The 22,695-nt window shown below is 42.0% G+C and overlaps 1 protein-coding gene across 1 annotated transcript in view; it reads left to right on the top strand.

Annotated features, from left to right (window-relative positions):
• The window catches only part of LOC307073607 (MAGUK p55 subfamily member 4-like), a gene marked incomplete at both ends in the record, with an annotated part of 65,722 nt that extends 47,276 nt beyond the window's left edge, over nt 1-18,446 (top strand). The window contains 6 exons of the mRNA XM_079733505.1: nt 15,913-15,951; nt 16,629-16,805; nt 17,026-17,287; nt 17,526-17,634; nt 17,882-18,016; nt 18,171-18,446. Coding sequence (XP_079589631.1) covers nt 15,913-15,951; nt 16,629-16,805; nt 17,026-17,287; nt 17,526-17,634; nt 17,882-18,016; nt 18,171-18,446 — 998 coding nt within the window. The remainder of the gene's footprint in view (nt 1-15,912; nt 15,952-16,628; nt 16,806-17,025; nt 17,288-17,525; nt 17,635-17,881; nt 18,017-18,170) is intronic.
• Between the last annotated feature and the right edge of the window lie 4,249 nt (nt 18,447-22,695).

Below are 22,695 nucleotides of genomic sequence, written 5' to 3'. Positions count from 1 at the left end.
ACAAGTGCAACGCCAGTTCATTAACAAAAATTAAACATACAAGTAGGCCTTTATGCCACATATTTTACAACAGCTATTCCAGCCAGAATATTAAGCCCACAGGAGTAGTAGTGAACGGGTTCATTTAATATGCTTATTAAGCGGCATCCGCACACTAGCATTACCATTAAGCCTACTGCCCAAATTCCAGCAATATATTTGTGTTTCCAACCATTAAAAAAAATGTGTTAGAAACTAAAGCACCACAACAACATTATCGCTCCTACACAGTGCAAAGTAAAACTCACCTATGGCCTGATGTTTTAAAGCTGCCTTGGTGAAGCTGTTAAGACTGCTAAATCCGGCGCTGTTCCATGTCCCCTCACTGATGTTGAACAGCAAACACGGCCAGTAGAATAGCTTGTTCTGAACGGTGCTAGCTGTTAGCCAGTCATTGCGGCTGTAGTTGCACTCCTTTACCGGCCTGGGTCAGCCCATCCAGCTTCAGTGTAGGTCTTCCTCTTGAAATTAAATCTGGATTCTCTCCAAACTCCAATTGCCTTGAAAAAGGCAAAAAAGGAGGAGATCAGAAACAGGATCGCTAGGTGCTGTGAAGGCGATGGCCATAGTAGTTCACTATCAACTCTGTACCGCCAACGATTTAAAATTCGCTGATACCATCACCGGGGGCCAGCGCCGGCATATTGCTGGGCCCTGGGGCCAGCGCCGGCATATTGCTGGGCCCTGGGGCCGTTCTATTACTACACATCAACATTTGATTGGCTGATTACACACGTCAGTCAAATTTATTATCCAATGGGAGGTGGCAGCTTCAGCGAAAGGCTAGCAATACTTTGTAAGTACTGAAAAAAATATGGAATTAAGATGCGTTCAAACACAAATTAATGTAATTCTGAAAAAAATAATATATATATATATATATATATATATATATATTATTTCGATTTTGACAGGGCCCCGCTGGCCCTCACCAATGGAAGTACTAAGTAAAACATCCACTATTACCAATCAACTTAACTAAGTACCGTGTAGTTGTAACTGTTTTAGGTTGGTAATAACTCAGATATTATTGTGTACTTCCTAGGATATTAGGCAACCAATTCTTAGAAACACCTATTAATTCAAGTTACAATTGTAGTTATCAAAGGTTTATGTTGGTAACAGCCCAAGTTTAATGATATACTATCTAGAAATTAGCAAAGTATTTTCCAATAAATTGCTTTTTCTTACATAGTTATTATTCATAGCTACACCCATTTAGAAAGGGTTTATTTGATTTACCTTAGAAACTATGGAATTACTTACCTGGTAACAACCTCCGCAGGAACAGTTTTCCTCTAGTGTCATGGTACATCTTCTTAAATACTGGGTACGAAGCCGTTTGTTTCCATGGTGTTACCACGTTATTACCATATAATTTGTAATAGATACATTCCATTGTCCATGCAGTGAACTGGAAATTGTACCATGTATGTTCTGCAACGTTACTAAGTAAAACATGACAATTTACCCAGTAAGTAAGCTGAAACTGTACTGTAAAAGGAAGCCTTGTTTGTTTCCATGGTACTACCAGGTTCTTATCACATAAGTTGTAACTGGTTATTCCCTTTTCCATGCAATCAACACAAACTTGTACCTTATATGTTCTGCAACGTCGTTCACCAGTAGTCATTTTAGTTATAAAACCCCGAACCACTGTTGATGAAAGGCATATTAAAATTAAAAAAAATCAAATAATGCATATCTCACAGATGTGATGGAAAATCTACATGTTCTTACATTTATCTTTATGAACTTAGGTTTTGTTTACAATTCCGTGTATGTTCTTGCCATCCTGCTCTCCTTCAGGGTCATCTAAAATGTAAACCTTTGTGGTTGGTGATGTAATCTGTTCTCACTTTGTTTGTGTGTTATCTTCTGTTGGTTTGGGCCTGTTCCTTGACCCCCTGAGGAGCGTCGGGAAACAAAGGGTTACATGGCACGGCCGCAATCCCTTATTTATGACATCCTGAGGAACTTCTATCAATAGATTACCATCTGGTTAACAAAGGCTTTTGGTTTATTGGGGGACAGCTGCCCTCAAGAACCCAATCTAAGTGTATAAGAACTCCTGACTTTAGCCACTCAGTGGACTTCTCCTTGCGAACCTTTAGAGAATGAAGTAAGACGCAGGGCGATCTCCCATCTGAGGCCTCAGATTATTGTAGTGTATGCCTGTTTTATTGTTTGTTGATGCATGTTGTGATGTATCTTTGTTCGTACTTTTATTACCAATTGCCTACAAGTATTGTGTGCTTTTTGCATCTAAACAGACAGGCACTGAACACTGAAAAAATCGGACAAAAAAAAGAGCCGTCCACATCAACTCAATTGAAATGTTACTGGTACATTCGCAAACCAATGAGTCCACTCGATGAATGAGAGATGGCTCTTTAGTGTCCTCTCTGTGCGGTTTCCCCGCAGTCTCCACACCTGGGATTTGTAGGCTGACAAGCCCTGACCAGGTACCTCCAAATCTCCCCTTCCATACTGTAAAAAGTATCAGAAGACAAGAAAATAAACATTAGGACTGTCAATTAATGAAAATTTCTAGAACAGGGGTACTCAATTAGAAAATCAAAAGGTCCACTCACCAAATTTCCAATCTATCCAGGGTCCGGAACAGTGACGATGTAATTCAAAAATTAGAACTCCGAACAAAAAAAGGCAGTAAATCCATAAGGATTATTTGAACTATGCACAAAGGATGATATGTTCTGTCCACATCAGTGTGAAAAGTGACACCTTTTTTGTGCCACCAGTTCTTTAAACTTGGGCACAAAAGGTGTGAGGGCCAGGCGTAGACACTGGTGTAAGTGTTCATTAGTGAGTGTACTCGTGTATTTGTTATTCACCAGAGTCATCGTTGAAAAGGCTGACTCACAAGAGTACGTTGAAGGGAACATGGTGAGAATGTTCAGGGCCATTTCTTGCAAGACGGGGACACTTGCTGCAGGGACCATCTTCATCCAAAAGGTGCCTGGGTCACAAAGAGATTCCTGCAGAGCAAGGTTTTTTTGAAGCTCAATCAGCTCTGATTGAAGAGAAGCAGCACTAGCCCATGGGCAGACCTTCAGGGCTTCAATTGAGAATTCTGTGATATTTTTCACCAGGAATGGATTTTCAATACACAGTAAGACCTGTTTTCCCAGAGGGAAATCTCCAAACCGGGTTTCAAAATTTTCAATCGATTTGTCCAGGAATTCCACATAATTGTGATGCTGTGTTCCTGAAGCTTGACTTTTCAGTTTTGGGAAGTCAAGCAGGCCCTCTTCCTGTGTGTCACTTTTGAATATTTCCAGTTTCCTTTGAAAGGCACGGATAGCTGACATGAGGATGCACACTGTGTTATTTTTGCCCCGGAGCTTCAAATTCAGATCATTGAGGTGGCAAGTAATGTCTGACAGAAATGCAACAATTTCCATTTTTTCATTGTTTTGCAGGAATTCCACAAATGGTTTTGCTTTTGGACTCTTCTGATTCAACAGAAACGTTTCTAGCTCTTTCCGTAGTGTCCAAAATCGCTCCAGTACTTTGTCTTTACTAAGCCACCTGCAACTGTTGTGTAGAAGCAAATCGTCAAATTCTGCATTAACCTCTGTGAGGAATGAGCGCAGCAAGCGATGCTGCAGAGCAGATGATGCCCTAAAAAATGTACAAGTCTTATTACTGTTGTCATTATTTCTGAGTACTCCTTTCCAAGGCTGGCACACAAAACTATCTGATGAATGACACAGTGGTATGCTATGAGGTCAGGGTGATGCTCCTGTTGTGTGGCTGACCTGACTATCATAGTGCATGTTGCAAGGTATGATTCTTGCATTTGGCTTATTTTTCTGGTCCTTACCTCAGAATTCTTCTCGAAGTGGCCATGCTTTGTTTCATAATGATGTTTCACGTTTCCACTTTTTACATGGGCAACTGTCTCATTACAGATTAAACACATTGGTTTTGTGCTCCCTGCAGGTAGCACAAATGCATATTTGTCGGTCCACTCTGTCTTAAATCCACGATTTTCGGAATCCACCTTTCTTTTTTTTTCAAGTTTGGAGCACGCCATGATGTTTGCTAGCTGAAAAAACAGGTACCTTTCGCAAATCTGACTGCGTTGTTGTTGTTGATGACCTGTGTGGCGCCAGTGCCACTATGATTGACAGCTGACCCACCCTATCAGAAGTTCCCTGCATTAACTTGAAATTCAAGGAACGAAAAAATAGTCCATATTATAATGTCTTACAAAATTGTGTGCGATACATTTTGTTTAAATGAAGTATCATTATGTTACAAATATTTACAGAAATATATATTTCATTTTTAATATTCTGGGCTTAATTTTGATTGGGTAAAGCTATGTAGGCGGCCGCAGTATTCGTCCGTTCTATAAAATATTAGAATCTAAAACACTCCGGCGGGTATCCGGGAGCTCTATATCTAAACAACACAACACAACACAACACAACACAACACAATACATATAATCCAGCGGGTGCCCCGCAGGACAATCTCCCAGAGTTGAGCACCGGCGCGTTTCCGGTACTCCGCACCGGCAATAATCCCTTTCTCCTCCATATAGATCTGGGACTCAGCCAAACTTCCTTTCCCCCAATTCCTTCTCAACCATGCATGCATGCATGCGTACCATAAATTCCCCCCGGGGAATGTGACCTGAACGGGCCGACAGACTGTGGAGGAAAAAAGCACTCGCAGACCTTGCTTGCGCTCGCGGCCACAATGTCATAGTGATGTATTATACAACCGCTGATAGGACATTTGGATTGGGCACAAGGTAGATACGTGATTGGAAAAACATCCAGAAATCACATGCCAATAAAATCTTGCTTGGATCATATTAAGAATTTTTGAATATTGATTTTCGTCTTGGTCAGAATTTCATTGCGTTTGGGTCCGGATCCGGACCTGAGTCCGCCAATTGAGTACCCCTGTTCTAGAACATGTAAAACTCAAAGATTATTTTGTTTGCCAGTTAAGAAAGGATGCTGGTCCTCTGGCCATTGTGTTTGGTCATATTAAAAATAAAAAAAGACATAGCCATAAATACAGTTAAAAGGACGGGAGGGGACAGGCTGTATTTGTGTGATTTATTTCCTGAAACAATTCCATGGTAACGTCTCTGCCACCAGTCTGTGAATGTAATTTGTAGACGGTCCCTAAAACAGGTTGCAGCCAGAACATAGATGACGTTGCACAGATATCATAGCAACAACATGTCTTTGTGATTTTTCGCGATACGGTGTCCTAAACTGTCCTCAACATACTACACCCATAATGTAGTGCAATGGTGTTGATGAATCCGATTGCATGGTAAACCAAAACCGAATATCCGGCGAATATAAAACTGGATGCTAACTTGTATCTGCTGAGGCAGCATGCTCCGGTAGAGCTGCTTTTTAGCATCGCGCTAACAAATGCTAGCTCGATGCTAAAGCGCTAACTGGAGCTAACAGCCTGTCCCCTCCCGTCCTATTAACTGTATTTATCGCTATGCCTTTTTTTCTTTTAAATATGACCAAACACAATGGCCAGAGGACCAGCATCCTTTCTTAACTGGCAAACAAAATCATCTTTGAGTTTTACATGTTCTAGAAATGTTCATTAATTGATAGTCCTCATGCTATTTTCTTGTCTTCTGATACTTTATTACAGTATGGAAGGGGAGATTTGGAGGTACCTGGTCAGGGATTGGTCAGCCTACAAATCCAAGGTGTGGAGACTGCAGGGAAACCTCACAGAGAGGACACTAAAGAGCCATATCTCATTCATTGAGTGGACTCATTGGTTTGCAAATGACCACAAAGATGCTCCCATAGGCAGATTGCTGCATGGCATTCGCCACTTATTCAAATTGTAGAGGTTGAAGCGGTCTGCATTTTGGTCACTTGCCATAACACTGTCATGTGTTTTATCAAAACACCATCAGTAACATTTAAATTGAGTTGATGTGGACGGCTCTTTTTTTTGTCCAATTTTTTCAGTGTTCTGTGCCTGTTTGTGAGGTATGCATTGTTTGAAAGATAAGCCTTTGATTTTGTTTAATTTTAATTTGCCTTTCATCAACAGTGGTTTGGGGTTTTATAACTAAAATTAAAGTGCTTAACTACTGGTGAATGACGTTGCAGAACATATATGGTACAAGTTTCTGTTGATTGCATGGAAGAGGGAATAACCTACAATTTATATGGTAAGAACCTGGTAGTACCATGGAAACAAACAAGGCTTCATTTTACACTACAGTTTCAGCTTACTTACTGGGTAAATTGTCATGTTTTACTTAGTAATGTTGCAGAACGTACATGGTACAAGTTCCAGTTTACTGCATGGACAATGGAATGTATCTTTTACAAATTATATGGTAATAACGTGGTAACACCATGGAAACAAATGGCTTCGTACCCAGTATTTAAGAAGATGTACCATGATACTAGAGGAAAACTTCCTGCGGAGGTTGTTACCAGCTAAGTAATTCCATAGTTTCTAAGGTAAATCAAATAAACCCTTGATGGGTTAAATGGGTGTAGCTATGAATAATAACTATGTAAGAAAAAGTAATTTATTGCAAAGTACTATGCTTATTTCTAGATAGTACATCATTAAACTTGGGCTGTTACCAACATAAACCTTGGATAACTACAATTGTCACTTGAACTAATAGGTGTTTCTAAGAATTGTTTGCCTAATATCCTAGGAAGTACACAATAATATCTGAGTTATTACCAACCTAAAACAGTTACAACTACACGGTACTTAGTTGAGTTGATGGATAATAGTGGAGGTTTTAATTAGAACTTCAGATGTAATTCCTCTGTATTCACCTTATTACCAGTGGTAATTACCCAGTAATACACTATGATTTACTTTATATTTACCGGGTAATTCCTCTGTATTTACCTTCTTATTACCAGTGGTAATTACCCAGTAATACACTATGATTTACTATTTATTTACTGGGTAAATACCTAGTAATTAGGGGATTGTAAAAGGAAGGGTTACCGACCGCCTTGAAATTCGAATACCTTATTGTAGGGCCTAACTGGGACCCCCACACCGAAACTTGGCCCGTTTGAACCCCGAGGGAAGGAAGGGGGGGGGGGGGGGGGGGGGGGTCTGAGGTTTCGGGTTTGGGTTAGGGTTACGGCCAGCTTTTTCCCAGAGACCCGCAATTTTCACAGAGTAATCCCAAGATGCACCCTGGTTGAAGGTCTAATGGACAAGTTTCTATCACTTGTCAACTAATTTAGATTAATTTCTAGCAATGGCTTGTTGCCAATGCGTTTCAATGGAGCATTTGATGATGCTGTGTGAGCCTTTCCTGTAGGGCTGGAGCCACAAGTTGATCATCGTATGCGTCCTTTGAGACCCCCTTTGATATAAAAGAGACCCCAGATCTATAGCTTACTTGTTAATGTCCTCGACTCAGTCACCTATTGCATCACTTCCTTTAGGGCTTCGGCCTCCTCATTGATCATTGTAGTATAATTGAATGGCCTCTTTCATATATATGACACCACCACCACTGGGACGTGGCAAAAATTCTCCATATCCATATGGGGGGTGGGGGGGGGGGGGTGCTTGTGGACAGTAGGGGTACATTGGACATAAATAGGATGCACACTGAAGAGGAGGTATGACCTCTCACACATATTTAATTGTTTCAAAGAACCCTGCCTTGTTAAATCAATGAGCAAAAATTGGTGTTTTGCTTTCAAGAATAGTTTATTGTGTCACTATGAAATCTATCCATGCCCGTCTCTCAGAGTGACGTAACAAGCAACCAGACAGCGATTTAAAAAAAAACGAGTCAAGTTCATTAAAAAAGTAACTTATTAATTACAAGTCTAAACTGCGGAAAATATAAACGTATTCCAAGGTGCCTTTTTGAGGGAAACCTTGGAATATCTGTCTATTTCCTAACCAGTGGACCCTAGTTCACGTGATGCTGAGTCACTTGACGTTGATGCAGACCCATTGAAAAGAAAAGGCCAAAAAAACGTAGGCATGTCACATGTTTAAAGCCGTTATTGTATTTAATTAATTAAATATTAATATATAGTATATATATAGAAATACACAATTATTTAGTTATAATATTATAAGCTGACCATAGCTTTTATTCAATTATCATTATCTGTATCTGACCATTGACCAGCCTGAATGAAATTAATTAATTCATTCATTCATTCATTCACTATATTCATATTCTCGGACACCCATCTTGAATTTAATAGACCATTCTCATTGCTTCGAGGAAGTCTGGCGGTCTCCCTAGGCTATATAATAAATAAATAAATAAATATCCTAAAAACTATCCAATGAATGTTGGTAGTGAATGGGCTGCTGGAGCACCCGCTCTGAACATCAAACATCGCCAGGGATGGCATAACATTGTAGTGAATTGAACCCCCTCTCCGTCTGCAGACGAGGCCGAAGGGTACCTTTCCCGTCAGCGACCGACGCTAAAGTGCCCTTGCCAACAGTCGGTATTTGACGTTCTCGGAGTGAGACTGTGTTGTCAATACACACCCAGTACACACTCAGGAGGAGGAATGACCTCTCACACATGATAACTTAATGAATTATTTCAAATAACCCTGCCTCGTTAAATGTGTCCATGCACATCTCTCAGAGTGACGTTATAGCCTACTAGCCACCGGACAGTGATAAAAAAAGAGAAAAGAGTCAAGTTGATTAGAAAAGAAACGTATTAATTACAAGTCTAAACTGTGGGGAATAGAACGATATGGGGGGCGATATAGAGCCTGCCCTTGGGAAGTCGAAAAAAATCTCCCGATTGAAATGTATGTTGAATTAATTAAATATTAATAAATATATATATATATGTATATATATGTATTAGTGCTGTCAGTTTAACGCGTTATTAACGGCATTAATGCAAACCAATTTTAACAGCGTTAATTTTTTTATTGCGCGATTAATGCTCTTCTGGCTTGTCGTTTATTCAGCTGCTGTCTAGCAACAACACCATACCGGATCTAGCTACACCGGGACAAAACAACAAGCACGCCGCACAAACTTGTTGGGGCAAGCAAGGGTACGGAGCGGGTAAAAACTCCTTAAAAGTGTGTGTGTGTGTGTGTGTGTGTGTGTGTGTGTGTGTGTGTGTGTGTGTGTGTGTGTGTGTGTGTGTGTGTGTGTTACTCTGTTCGAGCCTGCACGAGAGTTCAATGTTGTCATTAGCTGTTACGTCTTTTTGACCAATCGCAGTTCAAGGCCCACCTGGGCTGTACCACTTCGGGAGGGGCCGCTCAGTTACTCCCCTCTAGACAAAATGGACTTGGTTGCAACGTTGACTGTTTTTGAGTGTGCCACGTTGACTGTTTTTGGCGCACAGCTCAGGCTGACGGACGGCGCTGCAAGGAACTTTTATAAACGCAATATTGTTATCCCGCAGTAATCAGCCCGACAGCCCCGAAACGTTAACAGCCCACCAGGAATTCTCCTGACTCTCCCGATTACCACTCCGCAACCTTGTGTGTGTGTGTGTGTGTGTGTGTGTGTGTGTGTGTGTGTGTGTGTGTGTGTGTGTGTGTGTGTGTGTGTGTGTATGTGAGCAAGCAAGACTTCCGAGCGGGGGGGGAAGAGAGCGCGTACTACAGTGAGAGTTTCAATGCGCGCTATCAATTAATCGCCTGTCCCCCCCCTTGTTCGTTCCATTTTGGAACATGTTTGGAAAACACATTTTAATTTGCTTGTTTCATATAATTTAATTAATTAAGGGCGCCCTCAACACATTTGCCGCCCGAGGACTAGGTCGCCTATGCCGATCGCCGATCAGTTTGTCGTTGCATTTTATCCATAACCAGTCGTTGTCTTGGGGCCCCAGGCCAGCTTGGGGCCCCAAGCAATTGCTTGGTTTGCTTGCCTTCTCGCGACGGGCCTGCATGCACCTACCAGATGTCAAGTGGACCGGGTTGAATTCATTGCGGGTCTCTCTTCTTATATCCATTAGCAAATATATTTTATTACTGTCCTTCTCAACACTCTCTGATCTCACTAAAAGGCTAGCAGCACGAAATCAAGGGATATTTAGAATAGAAAAAAATGTGCGATTAATCGCGAGTTAACTCTGACATTAATGCGATTAATCGCGATTAAATATTTTAATCGATTGACAGCACTAATATATATATATTTTTTTTTAAATATAAAATGATTTAGTTATAATATTATAACTAGACATGTAGCTTTTATTCAATTATCATTATAACAAGATCTGTATGCTAGAGCGTGCACTGCGCAGCCCGCCCCCCCTTTTGAAGTCGAAAAAAATCTCCAGATTGAAATGCATTGGTTTAATAGGCTATTGAATTAATTAAATATGAAAATATATATTATATATATATATAGGCCTATTTATGTTTTTAAATATAAAATGATTTAGTTCTAATATTATAAGTAGACATGTAGCTTTTATTCAATTATTATTATAACAAGATCTCTATGCTAGAGCGTGCACTGCGCAGCTTCTGAAGTTGAAAAAAATCTCCAGATTGAAATGCATTGGTTTAATATTGAATTAATTAAATATTAAAATATATATTATATATATAAATATTAAATTATTTAGTTATAATAATATAAGTAGATCATGTAGCTATTATTCAATTATTGTTATAACAAGATTTGTTTACTAGAGTGTGCACTGCGCAGCCTGCCTCCACTTCTGAAGTCGAAAAAAATCACCAGATTGAAATGCATTGGTTTAATATTGAATTAATTTAATATTAAAATATATATTATATAAATATACAATTATTTAGTTATAATATTTAGACCATGTAGCTTTTATTCAATTATCGTTATAACAAGATCTGTAGCCTATCTGACCTTTGAAAATCCACTTCCACCAATGTGTAATTGTGGTTCAGGCATACCAGACAATATTAAAATATTCATAATATAAAAACGATGTAAAAAATAAGGTTATGGGCCGAATTCGGTTAAAATTCAGCCTCTGCTGGCCCACAACTAGATCGTCTCATTTCCTCATTACACGCTTTAATTTAATTATATTTAAATTATTATGACCATGGAGCCTTTATTTTCTTGCCGTTATCATTACATCCTCTCTCGTTATATTGATATCAAGTCTCGAAACACAGTGGAAAAGAGAGAGAGGAGCCATAGAGAGGGACACTGATGCACTGCGGAGCCAAGTAACTGATGGGCTTAAGAGGTCCTCTCCGTATACATATATATATATATATATATATGTATATACAGTCAGGTCCATAAGTATTGGGACATTGACACAATTCTAATCGTGTCGAAATGTAAACCCAAGCATTTTGGATTGGAGCGTTTCCTCCATTAACATCCAAATCAGGTGAACGGTGTAGGAATAACAACAGTTTGTATATGTGCCTCCCACTTTTTAAGGGACCAAAAGTAATGGGACAAATTAACAATCATAAATCAAACTTTCACTTTTTAATATTTGGTTGCAAATCCTTTGCAGTCAATTACAGCCTGAAGTCTGGAACGCATAAACATCACCAGGCGCTGGGTTTCATCCCTGGTGATGCTCTGCCAGGCCTCTACTGCAACTGTCTTCATTTCCTGCTTGTTCTTGGGGCCTTTTCCCTTCAGTTTGGTCTTCAGCAAGTGAAATGCATGCTCAATCTTAAAAAAACTCTTTGGTTGCTTTCGCAGTATGCTTCGGGTCATTGTCCATCTGCACTGTGAAGTGCCGTCCAGTTCTGAAACATTTGGCTGAATATGAGCAGATAATATTGCCCGAAACACTTCAGAATTCATCCTGCTGCTTTTGTCAGCAGTCACATCATAAATAAATACAAGGGAACCAGTTCCACTGGCAGCCATACATGCCCACGCCATGACACTACCATCACCATGCTTCACTGATGAGGTGGTATACTTTGGATCATGAGCAGTTCCTTTCCTTCTCCATACTCTTCTCTTCCCATCACTCTGGTACAAGTTGATCTTTGTCTCATCTGTCCATAGGATGTTGTTCCAGAACTGTGAAGGCTTTTTTAGATGTTGTTTGGCAAACTCTAATCTGGCCTTCCTGTTTTTGAGGCTCACCAATGGTTTACATCTTGTGTTGAACCCTCTGTATTTACTCTGGTGAAGTCTTCTCTTGATTGTTGACTTTGACACACAGACACCTACCTCCTGGAGAGTGTTCTTGATCTGGCCAACTGTTGTAAAGGGTGTTTTCTTCACCAGGTTAATAATTATTTGGTCATCCACCACAGTTGTTTCCATGGTCTTCCGGGTCTTTTGGTGTTGCTGAGCTTATCGGTGCGTTCTTTCTTTTTAAGAATGTTCCAAACAGTTGATTTGGCCACACCTAATGTTTTTGCTATGTCTCTGATGGGTTTGTTTTGATTTTTCAGCCTAATGATGGCTTGCTTCACTGATAGTGACAGCTCTTTGGATCTCATATTGAGAGTTGACAGCAACAGATTCCAAATGCAAATAGCACACTTTAAATGAACTCTAGACATTTTATCTGCTCCTTGTAAATGGGATAATGGGGGAAGGGAATAACACACACCAAGCCATGGAACAGCTGAGCAGCCAATTGTCCCATTACTTTTGGTCCCTTAAAAAGTGGGAGGCACATATACAAACTGTTGTAATTCCTACACCGTTCACCTGATTTGGATGTAACTACCCTCAAATTAAAGCTGAAAGTCTGCAGTTGAAGCACATCTTGTTCGTTTCATTTCAAATCCATTGTGGTGGTGTATAGAGCCAAAAAGATTAGAATTGTGTCGATGTCCCAATATTTATGGACCTGACTGTATATATATATACCTGTGTATATTCTGAGAAACGCTCCAATCCAAAATGCATGGGTTTACATTTCGTTCTGTGCAGTACGAATAATGTCGGACAATCGTGCTCTGGGACACGATTCAATAGATTACTTTCCATGAGCGTGAGAACGAAAGGTTTTTGAGGAGGCCTGCTGTAAAAAACGGGGAAATCAGAGTATCCCTAATACAATACATTTACCCTTTGATGCATTTGTTGTTTTGACACATACATAAGTAGAGGGTGGACTGTACTATCTGCGCACACACCTTCTGTGGTCAAAGAAAATATCCCAATTGGAAGGCAATGGTTTGAATTTCGTTCTGTGTAGCACAAAATAAGTCAGACAATCGTGCTCTGGGGCACGATTCCATAGATTACTTTCCTGAGCATGAGAACTAAATGTTTTTGAGGTGGTCTGCTGTAAAAAATGGGGAAATCAGAGTATCCCTAGAACACTACACCTGGGAAAGATTGCCCACACATGGACTTACTGGTCACTGTTGAGAACATCACTGTATCTCCTTCTCCAACTGCCAAAAACCTTGGTGTAGTGTTGGACAATCAGTTATGCTGCACCGCAAACATCACTGCGGTGGCCCGATCCTGCAGATTTGCACTTTACAACATCCGCAGGATCCGGCCCTTCCTCACAAGGGAAGCAGCTCAGCTTCTAGTCCAATCACTGGTCATCTCCCGCCTCGACTACTGCAACTCGCTCCTGGCTGGACTCCCTGCCTCTGCGATTAAACCCTTGCAGCGCATCCAGAATGCGGCAGCGCGCCTCGTGTTCAACCTACCAAAGTTCTCACATGTAACCACCCTCTTCCGAGACCTCCACTGGCTCCCTGTAATAGCTCGCATCAGATTCAAGATGATGGTACTGGCATACAAGGCAGTCGATGGAACTGCCCCTGCCTACCTCCAAGCATTAGTAAAGCCATACACCCCAGCTCGATCCCTCCGCTCAACTACCTCAGCTGGACGTCTGGTACCGCCATCGCTAAGAGCAAGCAAAGGTCGATCAGCAAAGTCACAACTTTTCTGTTTTTGGACCTCAGTGGTGGAACGAGCTCCCTACCGATGTCAGGACCGCAGAGTCGCTCACCAGCTTCCGCAAAAGACTCAAAACTCACCTGTTCAGAGTTCATCTCGACTCTGCATAGAAACCAATGCACAGCCACCATTGAATGTTGTACGTCCTGGCACTTGTACATTGCACTTATTCAAGGTACTTAATTGTGTAGCATCTACCTAGTAGCTGCTATCGCTGCTTTACAAGGGGAATGGGTTAGCCTAGCGATTGTAATACTTGCACTTGGTTCTATGAACGTCTTTACTGTACCGACAGCGATATATTGTTTCACTTCTTATGACAAATGTACTTATTGTAACAAATGCACTTATTGTAAGTCGCTTTGGATAAAAGCGTCTGCTAAATGCCCTAAATGTAAATGTAAAATGTAAATGTACACTACATTTACCCTTTGATGCATTTATTGTTTTGACACAAACATAAGTAGAAGGTGCATTGTACTATCTGCGCACACCCCTTCTGAAGCCTCTCTCTCTCTCTCTCCCTCCCTCTCTCTCTCTCGTTTCGTTCTGTTGAGCACAATAATTGTCTGAGAAACGCGCGTTCTGTGGAGAACGTTTGTTTCAGTTTTTGAGGTCTGCTTAAAAAATCGGAAATATTGACACTGCACTCTCTCTCTCTCGTCTGAAAAATGCTCCCATTCAAAATGCATTGGTTTACATTTCTTTCTTTGTAGCACGAAAACATCTGATATTTTTATTTATTTATTTTCAGTTTTTGAGGAGGTCTGCTTCAAAAATGCAAAAATGGAAATATTGACATATATATAACTAGAGGGTGCACTGTACTATCTGCGCACACCCCTTCTGAAGCCTCTCTCTCTCTCTCTCTCTCTCTCTCTCTCTCTCTCTCTCTTTCTGTCTCTCTCTCCCTCTCTCTCTCTCTCTCGTTTCGTTTTGTGGAGCACGTTAGTTGTCTGAGAAACGCGCGTTCTGTGGAGCACGTCCGTTTCAGTTTTTGAGGAGGTCTGCTTAAAAAATCTGAAATATTGATAACTAGAGGGTGCACTGTACTGTCTGCGCACACACTCTCTCTCACACTAAACACTCCTATTCAAAATGCATTGGTTTACATTTCGTTCTGTGTAGCACGAAAATATTGGAGAAACGCTCCCATTCAGAATGCATTGGTTTACATTTCGTTCTGTGTAGCCCGAAAAAAGTCGGACAATCGTCCTCTGGGACACGATTCAATAAATTAATGTTTGTGCGCATGAGCACGAAATCGCATGACACCAGGTTGCATAGTATGATTGTATCTTGGTCTACTCACCAATAAACCAAATCAAATACTACAGCCTACGGACCAATAACATGTAAAGTTGCTTTTCTTATAGCCTACATACGTGAGTGATGAGCTTCTATTTAAGCACATTCTTGACTAATATACTGTTGTTTCAAATTATATTGACAAATGTAGGCTACTAATTATATGTCGCTTTGGCTAAAAGCATCGACTGAATGGTTAAAATATAAATTGAATGCATTAGGTATACATAGGTCGATACAGGTTACAATGACCACAACCGTACTAGACAAAAGTCCAATCGGTACATATACAGATACAACAAAAATGTAGCCAAGCTCACGAAATACATCATCTGATTCAAAGTGCCAGTTGCAGCATTTATAAAACAATCCTTTGATTAGCTATTTAGTAGCATAAACCACCCTTACATCAAGTTGTAAACCATGTGTATTTGGAGTTAGGGAACAGTATCATACGAACAGTAAAGGTAGATCCTCTTCAGGTCTTTTGTGGGAGGAAGAACGAGAAGATTTATTTAGATGGTTGACCTTTAAATAAGTAAACGCACTACTTGGTGAAAGACCCTCCGCCACTAGTTCCTCCATTATCTGACATTGTCGCTCTTTACACGTCTTTATTACGTCGCAACCGATGAAGATTTAATTACTTTCTGCCATTGATTCCTGTGATATTTATTGTTTCCACAGATGAAGCCGAATCAGATGTAATTAATGGACTCTACCTGGGTAAGATGATTGTTGTTAAGGTAGTTGGTCAAGTTCTGCCATTGTATGCTGTTGAAAGTTCGAAAGTAGGATGGAAGGATATAGATTTAGATATAGAATGTTCTGCGGTAGGGTATCATCTCTTTCTGTAATATAATGTTCTCTAGAAGGTTCTGCAGTGTAATGTTCTATAGCAGGTTCTGTAGTGTGATGTTCTCTAGAAGGTTCTGCAGTGTGTTGTTCTCTAGAGGGTTCTGCAGTTGAATTTTCTCTAGAAGGTTCTGTAGGTAAAAATTCTTGAGAAGGTTCTGCAGTGTGTTTTTCTCTAAAGGTTCTGTAGGAGAATGTTCTCTAGAAGGTTCTGCAGTGTGATGTTCTCTAGATGGTTCTGTAGTGTGATGTTTTCTAAAAAGTTCTGCAGTGTGATGTTCTCTAGAAGGTTCTGCAGTGTGATGTTTACTAGAAGTTCTGTAGTGTGATGTTCTCTAGAAGGATCTGCAGTGTGATGTTCTCTAAAAGGTTCTGCAGTGTGATGTTCTCTAGAAGGTTCTGCAGTGTGATGTTTACTAGAAGTTCTGCAGTGTGATGTTCTCTAGAAGGTTCTGCAGTGTGATGTTCTCTAGAAGGTTCTGCAGTGTGATGTTCTCTAGAAGGATCTGCAGTGTGTGCATACTCAGTGAGTCCTCTGTGTGTGTCAGCGGGGTTCCGGCGGAGCCTCCGTCTGTGGCGGAGGATGGCCTACAGGGGTTGTCGTCTCTCCTGCTCCTCCTGCTACTCCTGCTCCCCGCACAGCACCTCCCTCTCCAACCCTTATGAGGAGGTGGTCCTCTACCAGCGCTCCCCCCAGGAGAACCCCCGCCTCATTGTTCTTGTCGGTGAGACTTTCTACTGCTCTGCACTGGTATCTACTGTTTAGCCATGGTCTGGACTAGTCTATACTTGGTTAAACTATTCCAGCTGACCCTTCGGTTTCTATTGGTACTACTACTTCTAGTTTTATATTGGGCTCCAATAGTCTCTAATAGTTCTCTCTGCTGGTCTCTATTGGTATCTAATGATCTCTACTGTACTGGTCCGACCCACTTCTGGTTGCAGGAACTTCAGGAGTCGGAGTGAATGAACTGAGGAAGAATCTCATCAGAATGAAGCCCTCCTTATTCAAGGGTCCCATACCACGTCTGTACTCGCTTCCCACACTGTATCATGGACCCCTTTACCATCTCTATACCCTCCGTATTACCTGCTGTGTCTGTGTGTCACTAGATACCACCCGACCAATGAGAGAAGGGGAACAGACAGGGAGAGAGTACCACTTTGTCACCAGAGAGCTGTTTGAGTACATGGTCTGCAACAACAGGTACGCATCCAATTACATTCACATCGGCCGCTTCTTTGTTTCCATACTTGGATGTCTGTGTCCATTTGGTGTGTTTTTCATCTGTAGCATTGTGTTCTGTATTTATTATTTAAAATTGTGGTTGAGGTTTGTGTGTGAGTGTGTGTGTTCCTCTGTGTGGTGGTGTGTGTTTCTGTGTGTGTCTGTGTGTTTCTCTGTTTGTTTCTCTATGTGTGTGTGTGTGTGTGTGTGTGTGTAGGTTCCTGGAGTATGGGCTCTGCAGGGGCCACCTGTACGGGACCAGCAGCGATGCCATCAGAGAGGTGCTAAGGAAAGGCAGGATCTGCATCATCGACGCTGAGCCTCATGTGAGACCAATCCTCTGGGCCAAGGGAGCCACTCTCCTGCCCCTATTGGCCACTCCAGACACACCACACCCTGAAGCTCAGATGAGGGATACGTTGATTATATACATGAACCTTCTGATAGATAATACAGCACGACCTTCAATAGGCTGTATCAATGTGGAGAACTGAATGCTGCCAATTGAATATAGAATAATCCATTGTTTGTGTTCCTTCGTCTGTGTCTGCGTGCGGTGTGTCTGTGTGTAAGAGTCTCCATGCGCTGCGCAGCAGGAAGTTGAAGCCCTACGTTATCTTCATCCGACCCCCAGAGCGTGAAGTCCTGAGATTGACCCGGCAGCACGCCCGCATCCTCACCTCCTGCTGCAGCTGCAGAGCCTATACCGTAACACACACACACACACACACACAAACACACACACTATCTTACTATCAGCTCGCTCATTTCATTTCTCCCCCATTTCTCCTCCTTTCCCTTTACCTCCTCCCATCCTCTCCTCCTCTCATTCCTCTCCTGCTCCTCCTCTCTCCTGGTGCAGGAGGAGGACTATGAGGAGCTGGAGGAGGCGTCAGGGCTGATGGAGATGAAGTACCGCCAGCTGTTCGACCGGACGGTGGAGAACGGAAGGCTGGAGGTGGCGACGGCGGAGCTGCTCTCTGTCATCCAGGAGGCACAGGAGGAGGAGCAGTGGGTCCCTACTCCCTGGAGTGTCCCAGAAGAGTCCAGACGGGAGGAGCGGAGGGACAAGGGGATCCGGGAGGAGCGGAGAGGAGGCCTGACCTACACCATGGACTACACCAGCGATGTGTACTAGGAGGAATACCTTACGGCCGTCGCACTTCGGCGAGCCGTCCACTGGCATGCAACCTTCTATCAGTTCTGAAACATAATTTTTAACGTGAGCGCTCAGACTCAAAGCTCATTCCAGCTCTGCTCAAAAAATTGTCGCACCGTGCGGCACCATGAAACACAGAACAAGCCCTAGAATCAAACCCAACAGCGTGTTTTGTCCTTTCTACGAAGCAGTGGTATGTGGCCCGTCTGCTGTGCCACCAGCTTTAACTCGGACAGAGATAGTCAGTTCACCTTTTCGCTAACATATGCAAGAAAAACTCCAGTTAAGCACAATAACTGCTTTTAAACTGGGGAGTTGACATGCAGTGAGGTGAAGCCGTACATAGAGACTGGGGGCTTACACTAACGTTATGCCAGAGGTTGGAAGCTGCAGATGCATCGTTCAAAAACCAAACACAAACTGCAGGTATTTGACACTTGTGACTCAATCCATGTTTCCACCCAAACGACCCATTACTTTTTATCCCAGGAACTGCCTTTCAGGGAACTGGAAGGTTCTTTCGGCCTCTTGAATGAAGACCCTCATAAGTTAGGAAGATTAAGTTCATTAACATCAGATATATAACGACAAGGACATGACAAATTAAGTAACTTAACATCAGGTATATAAGGACAAGGACATGAACAATTATTTCCCTTTACATCAGGTATATAACGAATAAAGGACATGACAAAGCGAGAAATAATGAGAGAAAAATCATCGCAACATCAGTTACGACGTGAATATGCAGCATTTTCCAGAGTTGAACTGGACGGACCCTGAAGCTCATACAGCCAGAGTGTGTGTTGAGTGTAGAGTGCATGCTCCTGTGGGTTTAGTCGATGATCATAGAGCTAGTTTTAAATCCAGTTTGCAGGACAAGGGGGATCATGACCAATGGTGGGAGTGCGTTCTGTTATACTGTACATCCATATTTTGGAGACAATCGTTTTTTAGGTTGATTCCCTGCTCAATAACTAAAAGTAGTCTATTCCTCTTTCAGAGGACTGTAGCGATACAAATGACCATCTTCATGTTATGAATGAATGAAACGCATGTAACAGATAGTGATAATTATAGGTCTATGATGGTAGTTTACCACTCGGGATGATCAATACATATAACAGATTGTGATAACTAGAATGCGTTTCGTCCTAACGAACTGCGAGAGTGTGCTTACTAAAATGCTAATGTCAGCGCTAACGGCAACGCTAGCGTCACCGCTGCCTGAACGTCGTAAAAGTAGACCAATTTGGCGGGAAAAAACACCCAATCTAGCAAGACTGCCTGCACGGTCCCCGCGCTCTAACCTCAGCATAAATCAATGAGACCAACTGAAAAAGAAGCCGATATGGAACTTAAACTGTGATGCTGAAAAAAGTATAAAGGTTGTCGAATTTTTTTTTTTTCAGATTAATGAAGATACAAGAGTTAACCACTATGGATGATTCAATACATATTACAGATATGTAAACCCAAAGAATTCCTAGAGTACTACCGCCCCAGGCAGGGACCTTTTGAGGGATAAAATAATGTCCCTGGAACTTAATTGAAGGTTCCTGCAATGGAAATTTACAAACGTTGCACATTTTCAAGTAAGCAATTTCTGTCCATTTCATGTCCAACTCATCGGTTTAGATTGTATTCAGGAGCATCAGGAGATAAGCTAAGGCCTACTGATACGGCCAAACCATAGCCACATTAGGCTCCCGTTCCCGTGGTGCCACCTTACCGCCCAACCGGAGCGCACTTCCAACCAAGTGTCTTCATTGGAAACCCGGGACGGGTTTGCTCACAACATTAAAGTACCGTTGAATACTCTTGCTCTACCACAAATTAGAATGGACACGGAATTGCATCAGGAATTCAAGCTTTGCTGTAAAATAGATGTCCAGGGGCAAAGCAACTGTCTCTGGGACCACAGACAGTGGTGTACTGGCCGCTGGGCTTACTGGGACAGATGTCGCTGGGCCACAGCATCGTCAGCCCTGTTCCGGGAATGCCTTAAGCATTTTGACTCAAGTAGTTCAGCAGTTAGACAGCGGACGAAAGCAATGAACGATCACAATTATGGTGTGGGAGTTTTTGTAATTTATTTTGAGTAGAACAAAGAAATATGACGGTGTCATTTGAGGCTGCAGTGTGCGTTTGTTTTTCACTGTATGCATCTTATACTGGTGGTCAAAAAGTGGGTTTACATGACACTCAGGAAAATCGAATTATTGGGTTAGTCCGACTATGATTGGATTACTAAAATGCATGTATACACCTAAATCTGACGAAAATCAAATTGTGTTTCTCATAGTCGGATTAAAACCCCTAGATTATTCGATTGATAGTCGCATTAACCGTGCATGTATACACTCAATCGGATTGGAATCGGATTTTGCGTTCTGCGCATGCTCAAGATTTCTTCCAGGGGCCATGAGCCGGAATTAGAAGGAGACGATAGTCATCTTGTTGTCGCCGTCGGAAAATACGAGAAACAGCGATTTATCTAAAAAAGGAAGCCGGGGTCGTGCAAATGTAGTTACCCCCTATAAGAAGAGTATCTCCGGCCACAGGAGCGCGCATGTATTCAGTGCAGATGGAAGCACACAATATGCTTCAATTCCACCCCGTTCACTTAAGGCTAAATTAAAAGTTGTTTTTTTTCTAAATGTTGGTCATCAACAAGTTTGTAATGTAATAACTTCGGGCACATCTGTCAAAACAAATGTTTTTTCTTCCGACAAGTTTACGATCTTTATTCATTTATCGCGCCACGACCAAACTGACGGGCATATTGCCTGATATTATGAATCTTAAAGACTTTGTCTGGTTCTCCGACTCTCTGGTACCTTCCACAACAAGTTAAGACTCGTAGTGGGGGTTATCTCGGCCATGGTTGAGAAGAATTGGGGGAAAGGAACTTTTGCTTGGACTCTCAGAAGTCCAGAATGAACTGTGACATGGAGGAGAAAGGGATTGTTGTTGCCGTATGCGGACTCCGCCGGAGCTCCACCACCGCAGGAGCTGCTCCGCCGCCGTAGGCACTCCGCCGCTGCCGCAGGAGCTCCGCCGCTGGACTCCCTGCCAGGCAGACACATGGCCGACTACATTGAAATGTGTTAATAGACTAGAGAAAAGTAATTTTGTTTGTTATTGTGGATTCAGATCTTAGATTGTTGGAGGTGATCCACAAAACCTATATGATCGGAACAACGAGATGTCGGAGCAGTGGGTTTATTTTTTTCAAAATAAAGGGACGCCGGACTAATGGACTGTAGGACCAATGGGAATTTTTCGGATGATTGAGAGAACAATAGAGCGTCGGAGAATGAGAGGCCCAGTGGTTGACATTATATATAAACACAATATGTAAAGCACAAATATGTGTGTGTGTCAATGTTTATTCTTACCCAGCTCCCCCCTCCTCTGTCTCTCTCTCTCTAATCCCATGACAGATGGTGTCTGATATGTTTTAAGTGACGGATTAAGATCTGGCCAGGCTTCTGCACTGGTGACCTCCAAACTCCTCCTCTCCTGGTTTATCAGCCCAGGATTCTGGTAGACAATTTGCAGGCGTTGCAACTGTGCTCATCAAATCCTTGCATTCCGATAAGCATTTTGACGCGAGTTATTGAGATACGATAACAAACAGAGAAGAGGTGAGAACTGTCAGAAATACTGAAATATATTTAACATCGAGTGCTGTAAACAGTAAAGACAGCGAAAAATGTTTTTACTCAAGTATGGACAGGCTCTTACATGTTCATTCCTCACACGGGCCGTCCTAAAGCAGTAGGTGTTGTATGTACTGAGACCGTTGCAATGGTGAATGTGGACCATGGTCTGCTCCACATACAGCTGGGAGGCAGAGTTCTCCACCATGAACTACAAGTAGTGTTGCAGACTCACCATGAGCCCCTACACACCCATCTCGGAACAGATTCAAGATCCTGGCAGGAAAAGCTAGAGCACACTCCTGTCACAGTACAGGAGGAAGCGGGCGGTGGGATATGAGAGGGAATAAAAGAGATGGGGAGGCATCAAAGATGTTCAATTGTTACAATGTTTTGAGTCGTTGATACAATTTCTTGAGACCAGTAAGCTGTTGACTGCATGCAGTCATTGAAACAAGTATTAGGCTAAATCAACATATACCGCAGAGTTCCCCTGGACTCTGCATAGCCTCCTCCCTTACCCCCAAACGACCCTCCTCCTACCTTACTCCCCTAAAACCATC

Source organism: Pollachius pollachius (assembly GCF_949987615.1).
Source record: "Pollachius pollachius genome assembly, chromosome: 3".
NCBI lineage: Eukaryota > Metazoa > Chordata > Actinopteri > Gadiformes > Gadidae > Pollachius > Pollachius pollachius.
The sequence above is the reverse complement of the archived record's forward strand: the minus strand, read 5'-3'. Positions and strand labels throughout refer to the sequence as shown.